Genomic DNA, 21,398 nt, shown 5'->3' with positions numbered 1-21,398 from the left:
CGCTGAACACAAGACCTGGGACGCCATCTTGCCGTACGTGATCTTTGCGTATAACACGGCAGTCCAGGAGACGACCAGAGCGACCCCGTTTAAGCTTGTGTACGGCAGGGAGCCCACGACGACGCTCGATGCAACGCTGCTGCACGTAACCAGCGAAGACAACCTTGACGTCGCCGCCTACCTGCAGCGTGCAGAGGAAGCCCGACGACTCGCACGGCTGCGTATTAAAGACCAACAGCGCACCGACAGCCGACGATACAATTTACGACGACGCCACGCAGAGTACAATCCAGGAGACCAAGTGTGGGTTTGGACACCAATTCGCCGTCGCGGATTAAGTGAAAAGTTGTTGCGTCGATACTTTGGGCCATAAAAAATCCTTCGCCGCGTCAGACCACTGGACTATGAAGTCATTCCTGACGGAACGTCAACATCATAACGGCGACGCGCACGCCCAGAAATTGTACATGTTATACGACTCGAGCATATTACGCGCGTTAAAGAATCTGTGGTGTTCAAACTTTGCAGTGTTTGTGTTTAAGTTTCTTTGTTCTGAAACATCGAGGCGATGTTTTTTTTTAAGGGGGGAGTAATGCCGCGAAACCTTCAAAACAGTATTTGTTGTTTTTTAACAGCCGCCGGCATACAGGCTTATCACTCTGATTCTGGACCGCGTATCAGTTCCGTAATCTTTGTTTGTTACTGCTCGATGTTGCGAGTCACACCTTTATCAGTTTTGTTGTAGCACAAGACGCACCGAGATCTGTCTTAAAGGTTCCGGCCGCTCGGGTGTCTTTCCACAATGTTCCAGCCCGTGCTGGTAGCTGTTTGCGACGTTATCTAGATTGTTCTGTGCAGCCTTTAAATTGAGCGTTGCCGAGTGTGACGGGCATTCTTTGTTCGACGACCGACGAGCGCGTTTGTTGCTATCGCCGCCGCCGAGTTGCTTAGTTCTTTTGCGGGCGCAAGTCAGCCCAAATAAAGGTTTCTTTAGTGCAATCATCGACCCCTTCATTTGTGTCGTCGACCTCGTCACCACTACGTGACAATATTCTATGGCTTATCATCACGGTGAAACATTGATTACAGCCGTACATCACATAAGAATAAACTTTATTCCGATTCCACATAATCATCACTGTTACACTTCTGTATAGACATAAACACAGCCCGGTGAAAGCGCGCGGCGACGGTTGTGGTGGCAGTGGCGGCTCCGACCACCTGCACCTCTCCTGTGACGTCACGTGGTTTGCGCATGCGCAGCTGTGGCTTTTATTGCAAAACCAATACTATGCCAGTTCTAACCGCTCGTCGCTGTGGGCCGTGTCCGTGTCCATGACCGTGGTCCCCTGGCGGGAGCTGCTAACTTGGGTCTCTCGTTTCACATGGGACGGTTATGTCAGAATCAGCCTGCTAGGACCCTGGCATTCACGCTATCCCTATAGGCCACTAAGGCACGCTTACACGGCTTGGTTAAAGCTGGTCTTATGTGTTTCTAACAACGGAGCACACGCTAGACTCGGAGTTGACTAGCCTAGGGAAGGTTTTCGCTTTAGAAGTATAAAGCTGTTTCAGAAGTCTGTTGCTGTGTAGTGCCATCATACACATGCGAGGGTCTGTGGAAGAGTGACAGGTTGGTACTGCTGCCAAGACAGAATATCAGTGGCTTTCGGGTGGAGCTGATGTTTGCCAAGTATGGCCACTGCTCCACGCTTTGACTCTGTGCTTCCTCGAATAAATCTGGCCTCATTTAGTTCCTCAAGCTCCATTCAGCAGTCATCAGTGCCATGCCTGGGGATGCACTCAGTGTGAAGGCTTTGCTGTGCAGGAGGATGGTCAGCCCATGCTGTTGGGCGAGGCACTCATGGGCAGTGGCTCCCAGGTGATGCTGGGCCAACTGCAACCCCTGCACTTCGATGGCTCCCCCCACCAAGTAGCCACGGCCCCACTCGTCTTTGCACCGGTCTCTACCGCCGAGGCTGCCCTGATGGCACACACTGCACCGATCACCACTGCTCCAGCAGCCCAGGAGGAGGTCCAAACCCCGCCTGCAAGGCCACCGCAGCAGTATGAGCAGCAGCAGGCGGGGTCGCCCGCCAGCCCTGCTCCTAGGTCAGGCTTAGTTGCATTTATGTTTGAGTAGGCAGCTTAAGACAGTAACCTGCTCCTGAATGCTACTGCACCCTAAATTGGCTACTATAAACTAAATGCACTATAACGTCGGGCTAAGGGAACGGTTGTTGATGACAACAGCCATGACTTACAGAGTGTTCTATTACTCCACTAACAAATTGCAGCAGTACGTGCGATCAGCTTTTTAATATATTGCACTTTATTAAACAGATCAGGGGCATCAAAATTCTGTCTCTTGTATCCGAGTTTTTTAGCATGCACTGCATTTCCTGAGAGCAACACTGCGAGATGCAAAATAAAAGGTACGATGTGAAAGGCCCCGAAACTTCTCCGGAGAGGTTACACAATAGAATGTCCTTTTTTCAGTCTTCTAACATTAGCATGTGCATGCGCGTTGAAATAGTCGTAGGAAAACAACAATATCCGTGCTTCTGAATGCAAGGAGACTAGTTCAAGGGGAGAGGAGCTAAATGAAAAGAATTCCTAGTAATGCACACAAAGGCTTTCTGGTAATCTGGTAATTTCTGGTAAGATAACCATGCATACCTGATTGGTCTTTCAGCAATTCTGGTAATCTCCATAGCAATGCTGCTTTCAGGCAACTATCAATGTTGTTGCGATATCAGAGAGAGAGAGAAAGAAAGAGAGAGAGAGAAGGCAGAGAGGTTAACCAGGAAAGCTTCTGGTTTGCTACCCAAACCGGAAGCTAACAATCGGAGACAAGGCCAATGCATTAGGAATGGTACTAAAAAGATGCAGTATGTTAGTACACTTAAGCGCAACCAAGGTAAAAACAGTGAAAATTGAGGTGGCTTGAAGTTTCAACAGGGGCTGAATTACACTCCAATCACATCGCAAAAACTGTCACAAACCTGTCGCAAACTGATTGGCTAGCCGTGCTCCTGTTGGTCAATTCTGACCGCCAGACCTGTGGACCAGAGCGAGGGCTGATTGACAGGTTTGGGACAGTTTCTTTTTCTTTTTTTTTTTTATGTGATTGTCGCATGATTCATCCTCTAATGATTACCCTTTTGGTTTCAGTAGTCAGAAAAGCTTTGATAGCGGACTCGGTTATGCAAGAGCCATAGATGGCAGTTATTAATGTAGGTGCGGACTCGCTGCGCACTTTTGTGTCCCTCAAGGGAAGACCTTTTGGGTGCAGTAGCCGCATTTAGTGGTACCAAAATGTCCACTGAACTGCGGCTTTCTCTTTTTTGGTATGCGAGACGGGAGTACTATGACAGGTGAAGTGTTGTCCCCCGTTTTTCAACGTCAGAGCTGCGACAGAAAAAAACAAGCATTTCGAATGTGAAGGGGATGGGTGCAATAGAGGTCAGAGTTGGTTTTGAATTGCCACGCTTCTTTACCTGGTGATGTCTTGGCGACAGTGCATGTAGTCAGTGAATTGTGTGCAGGCCAGAGGCAGAAGGGAGCAGCAGTGTGGTGATGCAGCGCACCGTGAGCCAGACCCTGAAGGTGCGCTGGCTGGATGAGCTGCTAGCCAACAAGGTCATCCGCTGCCCCGTGCGAGACTGCCCCATTGCCTGCCCTGCCATCACGGCCATGGAGAAGCACTACGCCCACTGTGCAGGGGTGAGCTGTTTCATTGACACTTGGTATTTCAGGAAAGAAATGGTAAAGGGGTGTTTGCAGGTCAACTAGTCCTATTTTAAAATTTTGGACTTGGTTAAATTTGAAATTTTGGATTATTTGAAGAATTTGCGTTTCCTTAATTCCGGTTGGGAATTAACGTGTACAGCTTGAAGCAGCAGCTCACACCAGCCTGTCTATTTTGGCAGTCTGGGGTGGTTGTGTGGGAATGTCCGAACTGCTATCAACTGTTTTGGATAGGTTGTTTGGCATCATAGTACTCAACCATACATTTCTCAGGACAGCAGTACAAACTTTTCCTTAGTGCTTGATTGCCTATTGTGTTGTAGGAACCCAACCTGCATTTATTTTTCTCGTACTCATAATGTATGTAAAAAAACTTTGGGGAATGTTTGAAACCAGATGTCAGATGCCACCTCTGTCTGAAGTTTTAAAGAGAGCTTGCCTGCTTCTAGCGTTTATACTCATCTCTCACAAAGCATTGCAGATGTTGGTACGATGTGATGCTGGAGGTGAGGCATGCAAAGGAGTACGGAGCCAAGGAGAGACACGTATGGTTGTTTGTTCCTCCACCGGTTATCACAGGTGAACGGGTCGGGCATGGAGCAGTGCCCGTACTGTGAAGCCCAGTTCCTAACCCACAGCAGTGCCCTGCATGTACACATAGTGGAGGAGCACCCGACCCGGCGCTCCCTCATGCATTCTCATGTTGCCGAGGGCAAGGGGCGTAAGGTGGGATACACTGGACCGCGGCGCAAGGCAGCATCCAGCCAGGGTGGAACAGGTGCTTCCCCTCCAGCCAAACGCCACACGTCCAGAGGGAGTGCCACTTTCAGTAACACCATCACCACAACTGCCAGTACATCCCCTGCTACCACTGCTACAGCGGCAATGGTGAGACCGGCACTTGCAGTGGCTCCCGCATGGCATTCTCCTGCGTGCATTTTGTGATAAAGTGGGGGGGGGGGGGGGGGGGGGGGGGGGGGCAGTATTGTGGACTAGAAGGCAAATTCGAAGCATCTACGCTTTTATGTTCATGCTGCAACATGTAAAGTGAGGATGTGAAGGATTGTGGACAAAGGTGACAAAGACGACAGAGGTACTGTGGTGTTCTCAGTACAGCTGTGGCTGATGTGTGCCTTTCCTGGCTGTAGTCGGGCCTCCTCTTGTGCAGCTGTGTTCAAGTTGGCGTAGACCATTTCAAGAATGTGCAGCCAATTCTGGGTGCTCGGTTCCTGCTGTTCACTTCATATGATCACAGCATGACCACTGTTGGTTTCTGTACTACTGGCACTCTGTCCTGCTGCGGATCCTACGACAGCCTTTCATAAGTACCTCGTACGTGCGACAGAGTGGTGGTTACTTAGCACATCCATCCGATGCTGCATGGGCATGTGTGCATGTGCTTTGAAAGGCATTTGTTGTGTCGTAAATGAGACAGGAGTGCAGCAATCGACTGCTCTACAGCCATTCTGTATTCTTTTACTTCCTCGTTCTCTCCACGTGTGTGCGTGCATTGCCACTCCATCGTTATCACAACATTTAAACCTGGATATGACAAAATTTGTAAGAGTCTGCAACTTTCAGTTGGCTCAAGATTTTCATTACATGCAGCTTTCCGTGACAGCTTGAAAGGACTATGCAGGATGAAAAGCAAAGTAATAAATAAGTGTAGGTAAAATTGCCTTGAAAATTGTCAGTGTAAACCGTCAACATTTGAAATTGTAAGTGCAGGGAAACTATTTGCAATTGTGATGTTAACGTGACCGTGCCAGCAGCCACCACCTCCACCTTGGCTCACGCGGTGGTGCTTCAAGTTGGGTTTAGTGAGGTGTGAAAGACATAGTTTTTTACACTCTTAACTAGAGGGAAAGCTTTGGGTGCTGCACTTCAGCGACCATGGGCGCGCTAAGGATCATGGGCCAGTGTGCTACCTGGTGCGGGACAGCTGGTTTTTCTCGGGTGCGCGGAATGGTGTTACTATGATGTTTCTTTTTCATCATCATCGTCATCTTGAGGTGCGCACACAGACCGCAAAAGCAGACGTCGCCAATAAAATGTTTCTGTTTCCCGAAAGGCCACTAAGCACTTCCTTAAGTAATTGCTCAACCATAAATATTTTTAAAATGTTTCTTTCCTTTTAAAGTGTGCCTATTACGTGTGAAATATTGGTATTTGTGCTGCTAAAAACTAAGCCGATAGGAGAAAGAGCCATCGCTTATATTGGATAAATTTCACACTGAATTTTGTTTTTCTCATTTTGCAATTTATAGTCACAAAATTGAATGTTAGAACATTGTTTACGGTAAAACAATGTTTATCTTTGCATTAGTTTTGGCCAAAAGTTGTAGTTCTGCACTCGGTAGCTCTCCGGCCCATGATGCTTTGAGTGCCCATGGCGGCTTAACCGGTCGTCAGGAAACTCCATGTAAACTCCCTTAGATGGCAGCACAGCTTTCCCTCTAGGTAAGAGTAAGAGACTCTATGGTGAAAGACGAAGGCACCTCAACCGGACTAGAAGACAGTACAGGTAGTCATTGCAGTGTTGCTAGACCGACCGTGGTGTCCCTTGTGTTTAGTGAACTGCCCAAGCTTGCGAAAACGTTTGCAGAACCACCGCAAAACGGGCATGTGAAATGAATGCAACAAATGGTTTACAATATAGATGCCTCTGTGATTCACTCTAGTTCGAATAATTTTTTTTTGTTTTATGAAGATATGTACTTTAAGAGCGTTTAAAGTGAATTGGTCTATTTACGTAAAGAGTTCTTGTGGCAGGAACCAGTCAGAAGGGGGGTATAATTGAGACTGGAGACTAGTGTTGAGTCATTGAATGGAGGAATGAATTTTGGCAGAAACTGCATATTTTGGCATCTGGGAAGGGGGCTGCGTGTTCCTGAACAGAACCGGAAAATTCTAACATTTTGCCTCTTTGTGCAATATTTTTCAACTGAAGGAGTCATGCACATGTACACCGAAGGATGCATTTATCATGCGTTGCACTGGAGCAGAGCTTCTAGATTTTGACCCAGCAGTTTGGAGCGTGATTAAATGCTGATAGGGGGTATCTTATAGGGGGGTATTTTCGCGTGACTTTTGTGTCCCTAAGCAGCACTGTTTATACCAGTGTTGATAGTTTTATGGGTGCTTTTGTTTGTTTACATGAGTAACTGTCACTGATCCCACGGCAGAGGTACTGATAATCGCTGTGAGGTTTATGGCAAGGTCAACACAAACTTGAGAAACTATGCTCAGGTGCATACTGCCATTGCCTTGGCCCCAATGTGGTAGCCATGCTGGGCCCTGTGTGCTATCACATGGTTCTTTATATGGGGAAGGCCTCTGTGAAGGGACGTAAATGGTATCGCTGGCCAGCGGGGTTACCTACTCCACCTCCGCATTAGCATGGGTGGCGGAGAGCCAAGAGATGACTGACCAGGTGATGGAACCTCGGGGTGCACGCCGATTAGAGCGCGTCTGCACCTGCTGATGCGGGATTGTAGTCTTTAAATTCTCTGCTCCCTTGCTTTGTTCACCTGCGCTGGCAGCCAGGCACGAGGAAATGTTACCAACGCGAAAGCATCCCGTGTCGTTTGTGCTGGCTGAGCAAAACCGCACTACTCCTTTGAAGAGGTCGATGCCATAACACCATCAACCGAAAGGCTGACGTTTAAAGGCTCTATTGTTCTGAAGTAGATTCCTCTTGGTCACATCTTTGAAGTTAGTTATTTTTATCATTGTGACTAAATCGCCACTGCAGTCACCCATTGAAAGCGCATCATTCAAATTTCAATTAGATACTCGAGTTCAGAGCGCGAAAAACTTTCGGGTACCACTGAAAGCCTATATTCAACAAAAAGTGCTGCAGTGTCTTTTTGACTCAAGGTGTAGGCTTGCCATTGTACGTGGTTAGCGTTTTTGCCTGTGTAAATAACCCATAACAGGAAACCCAGGCTTTAATTAAACCACAAAGCATAGGTTTTTGACAAATCAGGGTATCTGTTGATATTTGTCATTTTGTATGTCTTACATTTTTTTTTTTTCCTCTTCTTAAAATTGCCGTGAAGTAATTCCACAAAGTTGTTTTTTTCAGCTACCGGGGAATGTTTTGTTTAGGGGATGGACTTTCGGTTCTCACTTTTTGGAAGTTCAGCGGACTCTCTTCGGTGTTTATTTTAAAACTGAATTTTTGTTAGACTTTTTTTAGGTGTTTAATGTGACAGTTTCATGTGGTTAAGAGTAACTTAGAGCAACTTTTAACTGCATAGGACGGCCTCATTAATTAACCGATTTTGTTCCTGTGCTGGGTAGGTCTCTCTTAATTGCCACTGGCTCAGGGCTGCATTGATGTTGGATTCCTTGCAGACTGGCCCTTCGGCAGGGGGTGGTGGAGCCCAGTGGGACTGGGAGCAACGGCGACGCACTTACTCGCGCTCCTGGGGTGAGCCCATGGGACCCACGTCTGATCTTTTTCGGCGGGGAGGCCCAGAGGAAGACGACCCCTTGCAGCTGCCTCGGTCAGTGTTCAACCGCAGCGAAATCACCTTGTCCTCCGAGGAGCTGGCCCTTGATGACTTCCAGCTGCAGGTGAATCCCCACTTCATCCAGTCAAGCTGATGCCTGTTAATACATACGGTGTATCCTAGGCGTATCCAACTCAAGGGGGGAAGTAGGCCTTGATATAACTTTTTTTATTATTTGTCCAATCTGAATGAAACTTTTCAGTATTCATCAGTTCTTCATGCTGATTTCAAATCTGTACTTAAAGTTTTGATAGCTACATTGGTCCAGGAACTGCTGTAGATTTAAAAAATAATCTAGGGGTACTTCTTACGGGGCTTTATGGCAATTTTGCCCTGCCAGACACAAAAAATAATTGCATTGACTCAATGCCAAAGACATGATCTAGAGGGTGATGCTATTTTTATGAATTTGAAAGCAAGTTACAGGCAAGGAAATGGACCAACTCTTACTACATACATTTTTCTGTAATTATCTTCCATTACCACGCTAATTTGCAATTAGCATAATTACACCAGTGCAATATGAATAGCATCACCCCCTAGATCTTTTAGTATGATTAAAATGATAACTAATTTGTCAATGTCACCTAAAGACAACATAGGAAAAAACACCGTAAGGCTGAGTGCAGTGCCCAAAAACGTCGAAATGAGAAAAGCATATTTGAAGTTTCAGACAACTGCAACATTTTCTAGAATGCAGCTACAGCAATTTGAATTACATCAGTGTGGAGATCTGCTCTTCAAGAGAAAATCTATACTAAATATGTGACAGTACCATCTCCTCAAATTTTCAAAAGCTTGTCATAAAGCCATGTACCCCTAGAATCAGCATGAGAAACTACAGTAAAACCTTGTTATAACGAACAGTTAAAAAATCGGAAAATAGTTCGCTCTATCCATAATTCGTAATATAAAATTTCGTAGAAGATCCATGCAAGAGCAGCAAAATTCAATCAGAGAAGGCACAGCAACTCGGAGGGTGCCTTCTTGGGTCACGTCCGTTTATTTACGCGCAAAGAACTGTGTTATCGCGGCCTGCTTTTTTGTGTTGGTCGCGTTCCGTATCACGCCCTGTTCCACAGTTTGCAAACGCTCAACAAGGGCAAACCCACTGCTCTCAATAGCACTGTAGTGGTGGCGAAGTAAATCCAATGCAGCAAGCGCTTCTTGTGAAGTCTGAATGTTCTCATCGTTTGCACGGTCAGCCTGAGCTTCGTCTGCGGGATGTTCAGAAACGCGGGCATGTCACCTCATGTCAGAAGCTCGCGGAGCTCTGCTTCTGCTTCGTCCCCATCGTCACTTGATGCGCGGGCCTCTGCTGGAACAAAAGCTGCGTGCCGAAAGCAGTTGGCAATCGTTTCGCCTTTCACGCTGTCCCATGCCGCTTTAATGCTCCCAGCAAGTCGATCTTCAAGACCTGCTTCATAAGAAGCTTCACGAGAAGACAAGACCTGCTTCATAAGAAGCTTCACGAGAAGAGTCAATCAGTCTCCTCTTGTAAACTGCCTTTATCTTGAGCTTGGTCTTTAACGTCAGTTCTGCTCTTTTTTTCACGTTCACCGCCATCACAGCACTACGCACACCCGCGCACCACACTCGACACGACGACCGACGCAGCCTCCGCCGAACGCTACGACGGCCACGCCGCTGCTAACACTAAAACCAAAAAACGCGAATGGCGCAAGAACCAAAAGAGCAAGTTGTTTCCTTCCTCCATCCAAAAAGGCAAAAAACAACATTGTTTGTGCCGCTGCCGCCGCTGCTGAAGCGGCGCTGTCGGCGATTGTGAGATGCAAACGATTTCTTACGGTCTCCGAGATCACCGCCGTGCGCACAAACAGGCGCGCGGTGGTAATCTCGGAGGCCATAAATTTCTTCGGCTGTCAACTCCCAATGCCATCGTGGTATCTGTGGCGCTGTCAGCGCCTGCGAGGTAATCCTGAACGTTTTCTGCGCCGCATAACACACATGTAGTGCAACAAAGCCTGCCTCCTGCTATTAAAGTGAGGTAGTGCTTGGCGTCGCGAAGTTCGTAATATCCGTTTTATGCCGAACCGCGTTCGCTATGGGAAGTTAAAAATGCTTGTGTTTGACAAAAATATTTCGGAATAGTTCGCTATATTCAATAATTCGTTATATGCGTGTTCGTTATATCGAGTTTTGACTGTACATTTATCCTTTCACATGTCTGTTCCAGTGCCCTACAAGGTAAAGAAATGCTTATAATTGTGCAATAACGTGGTATCACCATATTAATAAACTTTCACAAGGTTTAAGGGCAAAACACACTGGCATATGTTTCTCAAATTGACCTAATATAAACTGGTCACTGCCCCATAGGGACTGGGTGCCCGTTGTCTGGCGCCACCGTCGCCTCGGCGGAACGGCGCCGCCCGCGGCGCAGTGACGAAGCAGCGGAGTGCCGAGGCAGCTGAGCGGCGCAGTCGTTTTCGTTCTGCGAGGCGGTTTTGAGCTTGTCCCTACCCGTCGTTTTGCGGTGTGGCTTTGGGAGGTTTGAGCTTGTCCCTACCCGTCGTTTTGCGGGGTGGCTTTGGGAGGTTTGAGCTGCTTTGAGTAATCGCAAGGAGTATTTTTCGACCGGGAAATCTTGAAAAAGGAAAGGCCCGTCCTCGGCAGGGTGTGCGTGTTTTCTTTTTTTTTTTCTTTAACCACTTGGCGCATGGAATTTCTGTTATATACTCAAAAATGTTGCCCACGTGATTTCATCATGCGCTAAGGAACACCTACGTTAGGCGCTTGTAAAGACGACTTCGAAGACGGGAATTGCACCTGCACTGCGCGTTCCTCTTATATTATTAGGTCTAGTCGAAGCCTGCCAGAAGATCAAATACCGCCCTGCCGTGTAGCCGTGGTGCAGTAGTAGTGGTAGTTGTAATGGTTAGCGTTCATGTAAAATGAAAAAGATGCTGCAACTGTCTTTTTTGGTAATAGCTAGGCTCAAACGACTCAGAGTAGAATAATAGCAAATGACATTCCAGTTTCAACCTTGCAACGAGAGCTGGAAAAGGAGAAAAATGAAACAAGCAAGGCAAAAGTAAGATCCTTGGAAAAGCTAACACAATTATACAGTCAAACCTCGATATAACGAACACGCATATTACGAATTATTGAATATATCGAACTCTTCCGAAATTGTTTTGTCAAACGCATGTATTTTTATCTTCCCATAGCGAACGCGGTTCGGCATAAAACGGATATTACGCGACGCCAAGCACTACCTCACTTTAATAGCAGGAGGCAGGCTTCGTTGCACTACATGTGTGTTGTGCGGCGCAGCAAACATTCAGGACTACCTCGCAGGCGCAGACAGCGCCACAGATGCCACGACGGCATTGGGAGTTGACAGCCAAAGAAATCTATGGCCTCCGAGATTACCCCTGGTAATCTTGGAGGCGATAAGAAATCGTTCGCATCTCACAATCGCTGACAGCGCCGCTTTAGCAGCGGCGTCAGCGGCGCGATTGAAGGTTGCTTTTGCTTTTTTGGTTTTTGTGTTTTGCGCGTTTTTAGTGTTAGCAGATTAGCAGCGGCGTCGTGGCGTCGAGTGTGGTGCGCGGGTGTGCGTAGTGCTGTGATGGTGCTGAACATGAAAAAAAGAGCTGCACTGACGTTAAAGACCAAGCTCAAGATAAAATCAGGGCCTTCAAGGCAGTTTACAAGAGGACACTGATTGACACTCTTCTCGTGAAGCTTCTTATGAAGCAGGACTTGAAGATCGACTTGCTGAGAGCATTGAAGCGGCATCGGACAGCGTGAAAGGCGAAACGATGGCCGACTACTTTCGGCACGCAGGTTTTGTTCCAGCAGAGGCCCGTGCATTAAGTGACGATGGGGACGATCCCGACGAAGCAGAAGCAGAGCTCCGCGAGCTCCATGAGCCTGGAACGATTTTTCGCGTTTTGTTGATGACATGCCCGCAACAATGACTGTAGAGGACTTTGTAAGCGGTGACATCGCGGCGACCACGGCTGTACTGACGGACGCCGAAATCCCTGTGGAAGTTTCTGAACGCAGACGAAGCTCAGGCTGACCCTTCAGACGATGAGAACATTCCGACTTCACAAGAAGCGCTTGCTGCATTGGATTTACTGCGCCGCCACTGCAATGCTATTGAGAGCAGCGGGTTTGCCCTTGTTGAGTGTTAGCAAACTGTGGAACAGGGCGTGATACGGAACGCGATCAACACAAAAAAGCGGGCTGCGGTAACGCAGTTCTTTGCGCATAAGTAAATGGACGTGACCCAAGAAGGCACCCTCCGAGTTGCTGTGCCTTCTCTGATTGAATTTTGCTGCTCTTGCATGGATCTTCTACGAAATTTTATATTACGAATTATGGATAAAGTGAACTATTTTCCGATTTTTTAACTGTTCGTTATAATGAGGTTTCACTGTACTTACAGGACTTCCTGCATAATTACGCTACATTAGCTCACTGAACCCGGCCTTGAGACTATCAAACTTAATCATAATATAAGCCGAATGAGTAATACCACCTCAGCAGTATTTTTTTACATATACGACAATGCTATTGTTGAACACATCGGAGCTGCTACATATAATTGACTTAGAAAATATTATTCTTATAAATACCTTTTTCTCGAAATGCTGTGGAGGATGTGAAAAGAAAAAAAATTAAATTTCCTGCTATCAGTGGCCCTATTTTTTCGGACGCCTGCTATGATAGAGAGATCTTGGTAGTATTTGGCTTTTGCTTATTTAGGTGTTCTCTCAGCGCAGGAAGTTCAATGCGATTGACCGCAGTTGCCTTTAACATTTGAAGGCAAGAGTCCAATACTGTCAAACTGTTAAATACAATCGAAAAAAACAAACACAAACCCCGTCGAGTGGTCATTGTTCAAGGCTGCTCTTCTCCCAACGATGAGCGCGCTCGTAATCAGGCAGCGGTATCACGTAACGCCTCCGCCTTGGCAGCGGACAGAGGGAAGTAAAGCAGGCCCGACTCTTGTGTACGCGTTGTCTACTGTCAAACTGTTAAATACAATCGAAAAAAACAAACACAAACACACAATGTGATGTGTTGTAAGATAAGCCACCGATAACCAAGAGAGCGTTCTTATTATGAATCCAACCTGATGGCTCGTTCGCTAAGGTGCTCTACTTTCTCAGCGTACCACGAACTTGTGGGGCGATACCTGACCTCGATAACTGATGAGTGTGAGGGGACACGACCATGTAGGTAGTTTTCTATTTGCACGTAAAGGAATACGGATAACTGAAAGCCATTCCTTTTACAACTTTGTCACTGCAGCTTGCCGGACTTTCGCTAAATCTGTTTACATTGGCCATAGAAGCAATTTCTGAGAGAGGTAAAACGGTCTTTTCTTACTACGCCACAATCAGGAAATCTCACGTTCACTAAAATGCCAATGAGAAACACATTTATTTATGCGGGCCAGGAAATGGGCGCTGCTGAGAAAATACGTAAACCCGCGTCAGGTTCAACATATATTCGAAAAAAAAAAAAAATTTGCCACACGGCCTTCGAAATTAAAAAGCAATGCTACGTTTATGCTAGTTTCCACAAATTAAATTGTATTTTTTTTGTTTGACTTTTACATGAAGCCGATAGCAGATTTTGTGACCATGCGGTATTGACTGAGCTGTGAAATGAGTGATTTTATTAGGTGAAATGGATATGCCACAAACAAATGTTAACTAATTCTAAGAGTATCAATGCAGAGCTCTCAGCACATTTTCATTGGTTGACAAACGAAGAGAGGAAAAAGGGCAAGATCATGGTAATAGAAATTGTTCATGTCTCCTATCTGCTCAGAAAGAGCAGATAGAAGACATGAACAACTTCTATTACCATGATCTGGCCCATTTACCTTTTTCTCTTAACAGAAAGTTAAGAGAAAAAGGTAAATTATCTATGACTGTGATGGGCAGCGACAAACATTGTCTCTGCCCATCACTGAAGATCATAACACAGCCCGAACGACGATGGTGGAGCTGCCTTTTCTTTTTCTGTGCTGAGGTTCTCTTGTACACTGGCGGGAAATGCTAGCGTGGTAACTTACGCTGTTGGGTTACTTCGATTTCCAATTGTCAATAAAGTGACTACAGATGAAAGAGTGCGGCTTCGACTTCGAGACTCTCGTGCCGTCACTCCTGGGGAACAGAAGGCACAAAGCATCCGGTAGCAACCGGAATTTTAAAAATTCGGCACTTTCCATGACCACATAGTAACCAAATACGTAGATTTGTGCCTCTGCCTTTCAAAGAACCATGCTTAGGCCACCTCCCACTCATGCTTGTGTGGAAACCCGTAGAAATGAATTGACTTAAAAGCGTCCGACGAGTTTGCGTAGCTGCCAGTGCAGCCAACAACGCACCACGTTTCGCCAGCCTTGTTTGGCCAGACTTCGTTTCACTGGACATATTCACGCAATTAGCCTAACTTTCTCCTCTCTTGAGGATATATTCACTCACAACATCATCTAAACCTTAGGATTTCCAATTTCCACACAAACCAAAGACAAACAACATGCTCCAGTGCACCGAGAGGCGGCGCCACCCGTTCAGCTGTCCGGTCCCTATATAAAGTTTGCTGTGCAACAGATGCAGAGAAGAATGCAGAACCCTTTACGGGAGCAAAAGCTCCTATTCGCACTTCATTGCGTACTCTTGTTCGCCGCACTTATCACGCACACTGCGAGAAAGAAAAGAACCCGAGATCGTCCACGGAAGTCGTGGCTGAGGAACGCAGACAATGGCACGCTGTCAGGATCACTTATCAGAAGTGATGCGATGAAAAAGCTCCGAATGGTGGCATCGATGGAGTTGATCAGTGTCAACTGAAGAGTACAATATATTCATGCTGTCTTGAATGTGCCTGGAAGCGCTCGGTGATGATTCTACGCCGCTGTGCACGTCGCATCGGACACAACATGTGACCATGGCAGCGCGCCGTCGTCCTCGTTCTTCAGCGGCGCGTTCCCCGCACGTTCTCGTTTTCTTTTTTTTCCCACTTTTTTATACGCCCTTGACTCGCGTACATCTAAAAAATTAGTGCCAACTGCGATAGCGAATGATACGATCGCAAGAGCCGGAAAGAAACGTGCACTGTCATGCAGAGCGGCCGCCCCGACAGCGAACTAAACAAAAAAGAAAATGATGCCAGTCGCGGTGACGAATGGAAAGCGCGAGACGTGGGGCTCGCCTTGCGAGTGTGTGCACCAGCCAATCAGCGGCTGAGAACGGCTATCGGAAAACCTGCGATGGCAGTCGTTCTACTTGAGTGATGCTATTTGGACATGCTACAAAATGTGCACAAAGAAACAAGAAACAACAACAAGGCCAAGGTGGCGGCGATCAGCCGGCTGCTTCAGCGGCGGCGCGCTGGAATTTTAAACGAATTTTGCTCCTTCTGGGCCATTTCGCGGCGCCCATGGCGCTTTAAAAGTCAGTTTTATTGCATTTCTTGATCGAATTCAGCGTTGATATTTTTAGGACAGGTGCTTGGAGGTACAAACATTCCGAAACTGCGTTGTTCTGAAAATCGATTTTTTGTCCATGTCCCCCCTCAAGGGATGCTTCTGAACGCTCTGTGTATGTTGTGTAAGGCCTGTATGTTTTCTTCGTGGTTTCACAGGGTGTATCTTGGGCAGAAAGTTTTTCAGGAAATGTTTTCCTACTAGAATGGAGCCATCAATACATGCTCCCCCCCCCCCCCCCCCCCCCTCCTCTTTTTATTCCGTGCCACTCATTTTTAAGACAAATTGGAGGAGCCCTGGTGAATACTTTGAAATGCATGATGCAGTTAAAGTATGGGTGATATGACGTATGCCCTGCGATTGGCATCAGGTAACTGTTCTTGTAAAGTAAAGCCCCTCAGTGAACTAAAATTAGCACTGTCTCCTCCTCCCCCTTTTCCAGTGTCACCTCTACTCCTTTTGCTTTTTGACTATCGTGGCTTTCTCTACATGGGGCAGAGCCAGTGGATGCCCTCCAGAGTAAGCGCTGGTACTAGGTTTCCTTGGAGCTTTTTATGGCATATTTTCACTGCAGTCTGTTCATATTATATTACAACTGGCTGCCGAAACATCACGAGTGAATGTTGATAGGGCGTTACACTTGAATGCTTTCATTGTTAGCTGTTAGACGCTGCCACGCCGCACACGACCTCGACATAGATTCATATACAGCCTCTGCCTCCAGCCATAAGTTGCCCATGAGCCGCCAGTTGAACCACGCTAATGGCCTTCGACCCTTTAACTATGCTATGAAAGTGAATCATCTGCCAGCAGTCTGTGCGTAGTCATTTTACAGCTGTCACTGGTTTGTGAGCTGCTGGTAAAGCTGTGGAAGCACGATTTAGACCGCCACTGTGAAGTGCTGTTCTATTCAGAGTCCACTATATCTCTTTTGCCATATGTCAGTAGCACTTTACAAAATGCCAGTCTTTCTTTCTTTCTTTCTTTCCTTTTTTTTTTTTTGACTTTCAGAAAAGTTGTTGCGGCTCATGCACCACACTTGTTGCATGTGTGGTGTGGGAGCCGCAAGTAGCTTGCTTAGTATTCTTTACTTTACCAGAATGAAGGCGGAGCAGAGACAATAATTTAACTTTCAGCTGTATCCTGGCCACGCATACAGCCCCTCAGGCATTATTTAGCCTAGATAGAATCAAGGGCCTTATAATGCTAAAGGGGCTGTAATGTAGCAGTTAGATGGAAGAATTCTGTCTTAGAATATTAGATAACTGAAGGAATTCACAAGTAACACATGGTCTGGCCCGTGCCTTCCGACACTTGGTGAGGAGCGATCTGTCGCTTAAGAAATTCATCTCGCCGGCGGTGCACAGTGATTAGGGTGCTCGACTACTAAGCTGGGTAACAAGAGTTCAATCCCAGCTGCCGCAGCTATGTTTCGATTGGTGCGAAATGGCTGGTGCCCTGAGCTCATGTTTCGCAGGTGGCTTATTACACTAATGCAGCGCAAAAGAATGAAGACAAAGGAAAAATGACAGGCACAAGTGCTGACTGCTGCCATGCCACAGGCAGTGTACATAGCACCAATGTCTGGCTAGCTCTGTTCTGAGGTAATTTCAGTACTGGCGAAAAAGCTCCCCTACCCCCCCCGAATTCTACTCCCGCAAGGTAGTTTTCCTGCATTTCTTCGTGGAAGCAACGCTGTGGGTATGTCCATTTTTGTACAGGAAGAAGCTTCGCTACATGGTTTCTTTTTCCTTTGGCTGCATTGCGCGAACACCCCGCGAGTGCCATTGCATGGGGTTTCATGGTTTGCGGTCACTGTGAAAGTTGGCCTTTTAACCTTAACAAAGGATGTGCAAAACACTTGATCTTAAGCAATTTTTTTTTTACATTGTCTCCCGTGGGAAACATTGTTCAGCTTACTCAAGAATCCACCCTAACAGAGCCCATCTTAACGGCAGTCTACTGTATATCACTGCCTCCACTATACAAGTTTTTGGGGATGGCATTTCATTAAGTGTCTGTTGCTTCATGCTGTGTGCTACTTAGTTTTGCGAGCTTTTGCAGTTTTTTTTTTCCTTGCTTTTCCTTTCTTAATTGAACTTTTATTACCTGTGCTATGTCAGCGGCCTAAGCTGCCTTTCTTCACCCTTCGTAGCCAGTTTTCCTTCCCTTTTTCCCATGCTTACCAAGCACTTAGCTTCAGGGTCGCAAGCTGTGAAAAAGCCAACAAGCCTGACGGCTAAGCTATCCCAAAAGGGCGCCATATTTTCTTTTTTTGCCTGAAATCGATGGTTATATTCCTTTGTTTGTTGGCCTTGTGGTTCAAGGGACACTAAGGACACCCAAAGATGCTATGAAAATCTATAAACTACATTTGGTGACACTGTCGCCGCATATCTGGCAGCAAAATATCGAATAATTGCTGAGGTATTGCTATAAGAAGTTGAGGTTTTTTCTTGTTCCCGCTGGTCGAATTCACCGTTTCCACCGACTTCGTAGTCGGGTAGTGTGACTCACACTATGACGCAAGTGGAGACTCCGTGATTGCTAGCGAGTCAGCGCAGCCCGCGGCGTCGAGCATACCTCAGGGGCCAACATGGCAACAGCGTACTCGCAATCGACCATCGGCTCACAATAAGTGACGGCCACAGCCGAAATAAACAAAACGATGGAGAATAATTTACCGAGTGATGGGTCCATAAAGAAAGAAAAACAAAAACATAGAATGCTTGTAATGCATGATACTTTACGTGTTTCTCAAGCTTTTCCGTTCCTTCTTGCACTGCGTGTAAATAAACCGAGCCCTCTGTCATTGCAACGCTTCCCGAAACGTTTACATACAAATAAGATTTAGTTACCAGCAAAATAGTGTCCTCGCTGCTGCGCTTGCCAGTTTTGAAGCTTCGTCGCACTTTTTTCCTTCAAGGTTTGTGCCACAGGTCCACGGTAGCAGAGCATGACCGAAGAGCCGGCACCCCTAAATTTGCCAGCGCTGTGAAATTTCACATGTTAAAATGGTTCCAGTGCTTAATATAGTGCGCATAGGCATCCAGAACATTAGTTGCAAGTCGTTTGAGCAGGCAGCATGCTCCAATGGTCAAGAAGTTGTAATTTTTAGACCGGCAGCAATGGGTCTGTACACCTCGAAACATGTTCCATTATAAATGCGGCCGTGACATAATATGCAGAATTATTTCCCGGCTTCCTATGGCTCGGTGTAGCCGAGGGGCTAGCGCCGAATGTTACGGAGCAAGCAGTGGTCAGTTCGAATCTAACTGGTGGTGGCGCTTTTTTTTTTACCTTTTTAAACGTATTTGTGGTGCTTCGTTATTTCTAGTTTTTACTTTTTATCCGAGGCCCTTTTTTCGCCGGGTGACCAGCGCAATAGGCAAGGATGCAACAGGGGAACAATGACATTTGTAATAAGATCGACGCTCTCCTTGTATGAGTGGTATGTATGTCCCTTTTGTTTACGATGCCTGCAAATGGCACATTGAAGCTCTTGTTGCCACAGTATGTGGGACAGATGTGCCATGATTTAGTGAATAATTGAATGATAATGTGTTTTTTCTTCGGCACTTAGCATATGTATGTTTTTCGTGGCATACGTAGCTGCAGTCGAGCGGTCAGGTCAGGGTTAACGGGAGCTCGCAGTTGAAGTGGCGACGGCGGCGATATGCTGGCTCAGAAGTGTGAACGAAGGAGCATGTCGGCGGCAGCAGATTTCACTCGCTCGCGCCTCCGAATGCTCAAATGTCAACGGGCCAGGTGCATCTGCTGCTCCAAGTTCATAATTCAGGCGCTGCAGGCCCAAACTTGAAACTATCCGAGCACGCACGAAGTGCCGGAGCCGGAACATAACTGAAACTGAAGTGGGCGCCTGCGGCACCTCTAAGTTTATTTTTGTATTTACCTTGCAACGTTTACGTTGTCTTTTCATCGTCGTTTACGTATGATAAAAGCGTGTTATCGTATTCGAGACAAAACCTATGACCACATTCAAATGGGCAACATAATTCGCATTTGTCAGCCTCCGGGATTCCTAGCGCGTTGCGTGATTTGTAGTTGCGAGTTTCGGCTGTGGCGGCGATACCTGTATTTCTGTTCTTCCTCTTTACTACCTTATAACAGCTCTGTTTTCAGTAAGAGTGGATTTTTTGTAATCAGGAATTGGCATTCTATCGATGCAAGCCCACTTCAGTTTTCTCTTTGGTGTCCCTTTAAGCATTCGCCTGTCTATGGCTTTGAGATGTCCTAGACTGCACATGTGCTGTGACATCAGTATTCCACAGGAAATACGAATCCATGGACAGGTTCTTGTCATTTTAACTGTCTCTTTCTTAAGGGCATTTTTACTGTAAGCGAAAAAAGTGTACTTAGTGTATGGAAGGCAAAATTGGATAGTATTTTCATTTTACTCTCGTGAGTTTACTAAAGCAATGCATAGCTCTGAGAAAACTGCATCGGCACTGACGGCTTTCTCGAGCTACTCTGCTGTTCGCTGGCTATTTTTGTGTCACCAACAGAAGTGTTTGCAGTTTACAGAGTCTCACTCATACTCACATTCGAGGGTACCCTCTATGCCAGGCTTGCCTTTTTGTCACCGTGGGCTTACTACGTAGCACGTTACAACGCCCAATCGCCACGCCGTAAAGGTTCCTAGCAGGGTTGCATCATTGACTCGACTTGGTGGCTCATTTGTGATTCCTAGCCCAACGCCACTGGTAACAATGTGGTGCCACAAATCACCTTTCCACTTCTTGCTGTTGGTTTGTGCTGGACTTGGTGTACAATGCAAGTCTCAGATTGACCTTGTTTCCCATTTGAATTTTTTATGCCGGCGCAGCACTTGCACCCAGTCAATGACCTTGGATATTAAGTAATTGTCTGGAGCTTCCCTATGCCAAGAAGGTTGTGTGGTCTTTCATAAGTCACCCCATAAATTAGCTGCCTGATTGATTAGCAGCTGCTTAGGTTCACTAATCCACAACACTACTCTCGCCACTGTCTCGGTTGCTTTGATTGTCTAAGGTGAATGTTTCAGTGTGGCATCCACAGTCATTAGCCAAGAGGGCAAGTGTCTTCAAGTGTGGGCAGCAGCCATCATGCGTGCGCATCACAACGACCACCACACCTTGTTCACTGTTTCGACTGATCTATGCTCCCCAGTGGACCTTGTGGGGCCGGTTGAAGTTCTCTGAAGTGCGGCAGTTGCCCGTGGCTCACAGTTTAAAAAATACACCAATATATGGGGCCCTTGTTTGCAGGATACCGTCGGTGCCACAAGTGGAGAGCCTGGGGAACTGGATGCAGAGCCTGTGGTGGGAACCACTCCTGACACCATCCGTCTGGAGCCTTTGCCGCCTTCCCGGAGGAACACCCCCAGGCGAGCAGCACGCAATCGCTACCGAGGGGAGAATGTGCGCACCATGCAGGTGAGTGATGAAGTTCGGTGCTCTCACTCCTTGAGCAGTGCGGTGTGGATGGGATGGCAACTAGGGAAAAACTAGGCTAAAATGATGGACCACGACGGCCAGTGGGGTCATATAAGTCCTACTGGGGTAACTCTTCAGCCTTTGAACGTCAAACTATCCTTATTCTTTTTTTTTTTTTTTTTTTGACAAAAGCTTTCCAAGATGGGTGAATGACTTTAG

At 46.7% G+C, this 21,398-nt stretch overlaps 1 protein-coding gene across 4 annotated transcripts in view; it reads left to right on the top strand.

Moving 5' to 3' along the window:
* Positions 1 to 21,398, top strand: part of LOC146193178 (uncharacterized) — a 199,060-nt gene that overhangs the window by 27,195 nt on the left and 150,467 nt on the right. For all 4 annotated transcript variants that reach the window (XM_084602596.1, XM_084602594.1, XM_084602595.1 and 1 more), the window contains 5 exons: positions 1,829 to 2,112; positions 3,549 to 3,726; positions 4,330 to 4,638; positions 8,110 to 8,331; positions 21,012 to 21,179. In XM_084602596.1, the coding sequence (XP_084458722.1) occupies positions 1,829 to 2,112; positions 3,549 to 3,726; positions 4,330 to 4,638; positions 8,110 to 8,331; positions 21,012 to 21,179 (1,161 nt within the window). The remainder of the gene's footprint in view (positions 1 to 1,828; positions 2,113 to 3,548; positions 3,727 to 4,329; positions 4,639 to 8,109; positions 8,332 to 21,011; positions 21,180 to 21,398) is intronic.

This window comes from Amblyomma maculatum, chromosome 4 (genome assembly GCF_055883805.1).
Source record: "Amblyomma maculatum isolate TAMU_Amacu chromosome 4, ASM5588380v1, whole genome shotgun sequence".
Lineage (NCBI taxonomy): Eukaryota > Metazoa > Arthropoda > Arachnida > Ixodida > Ixodidae > Amblyomma > Amblyomma maculatum.
The sequence above is the reverse complement of the archived record's forward strand: the minus strand, read 5'-3'. Positions and strand labels throughout refer to the sequence as shown.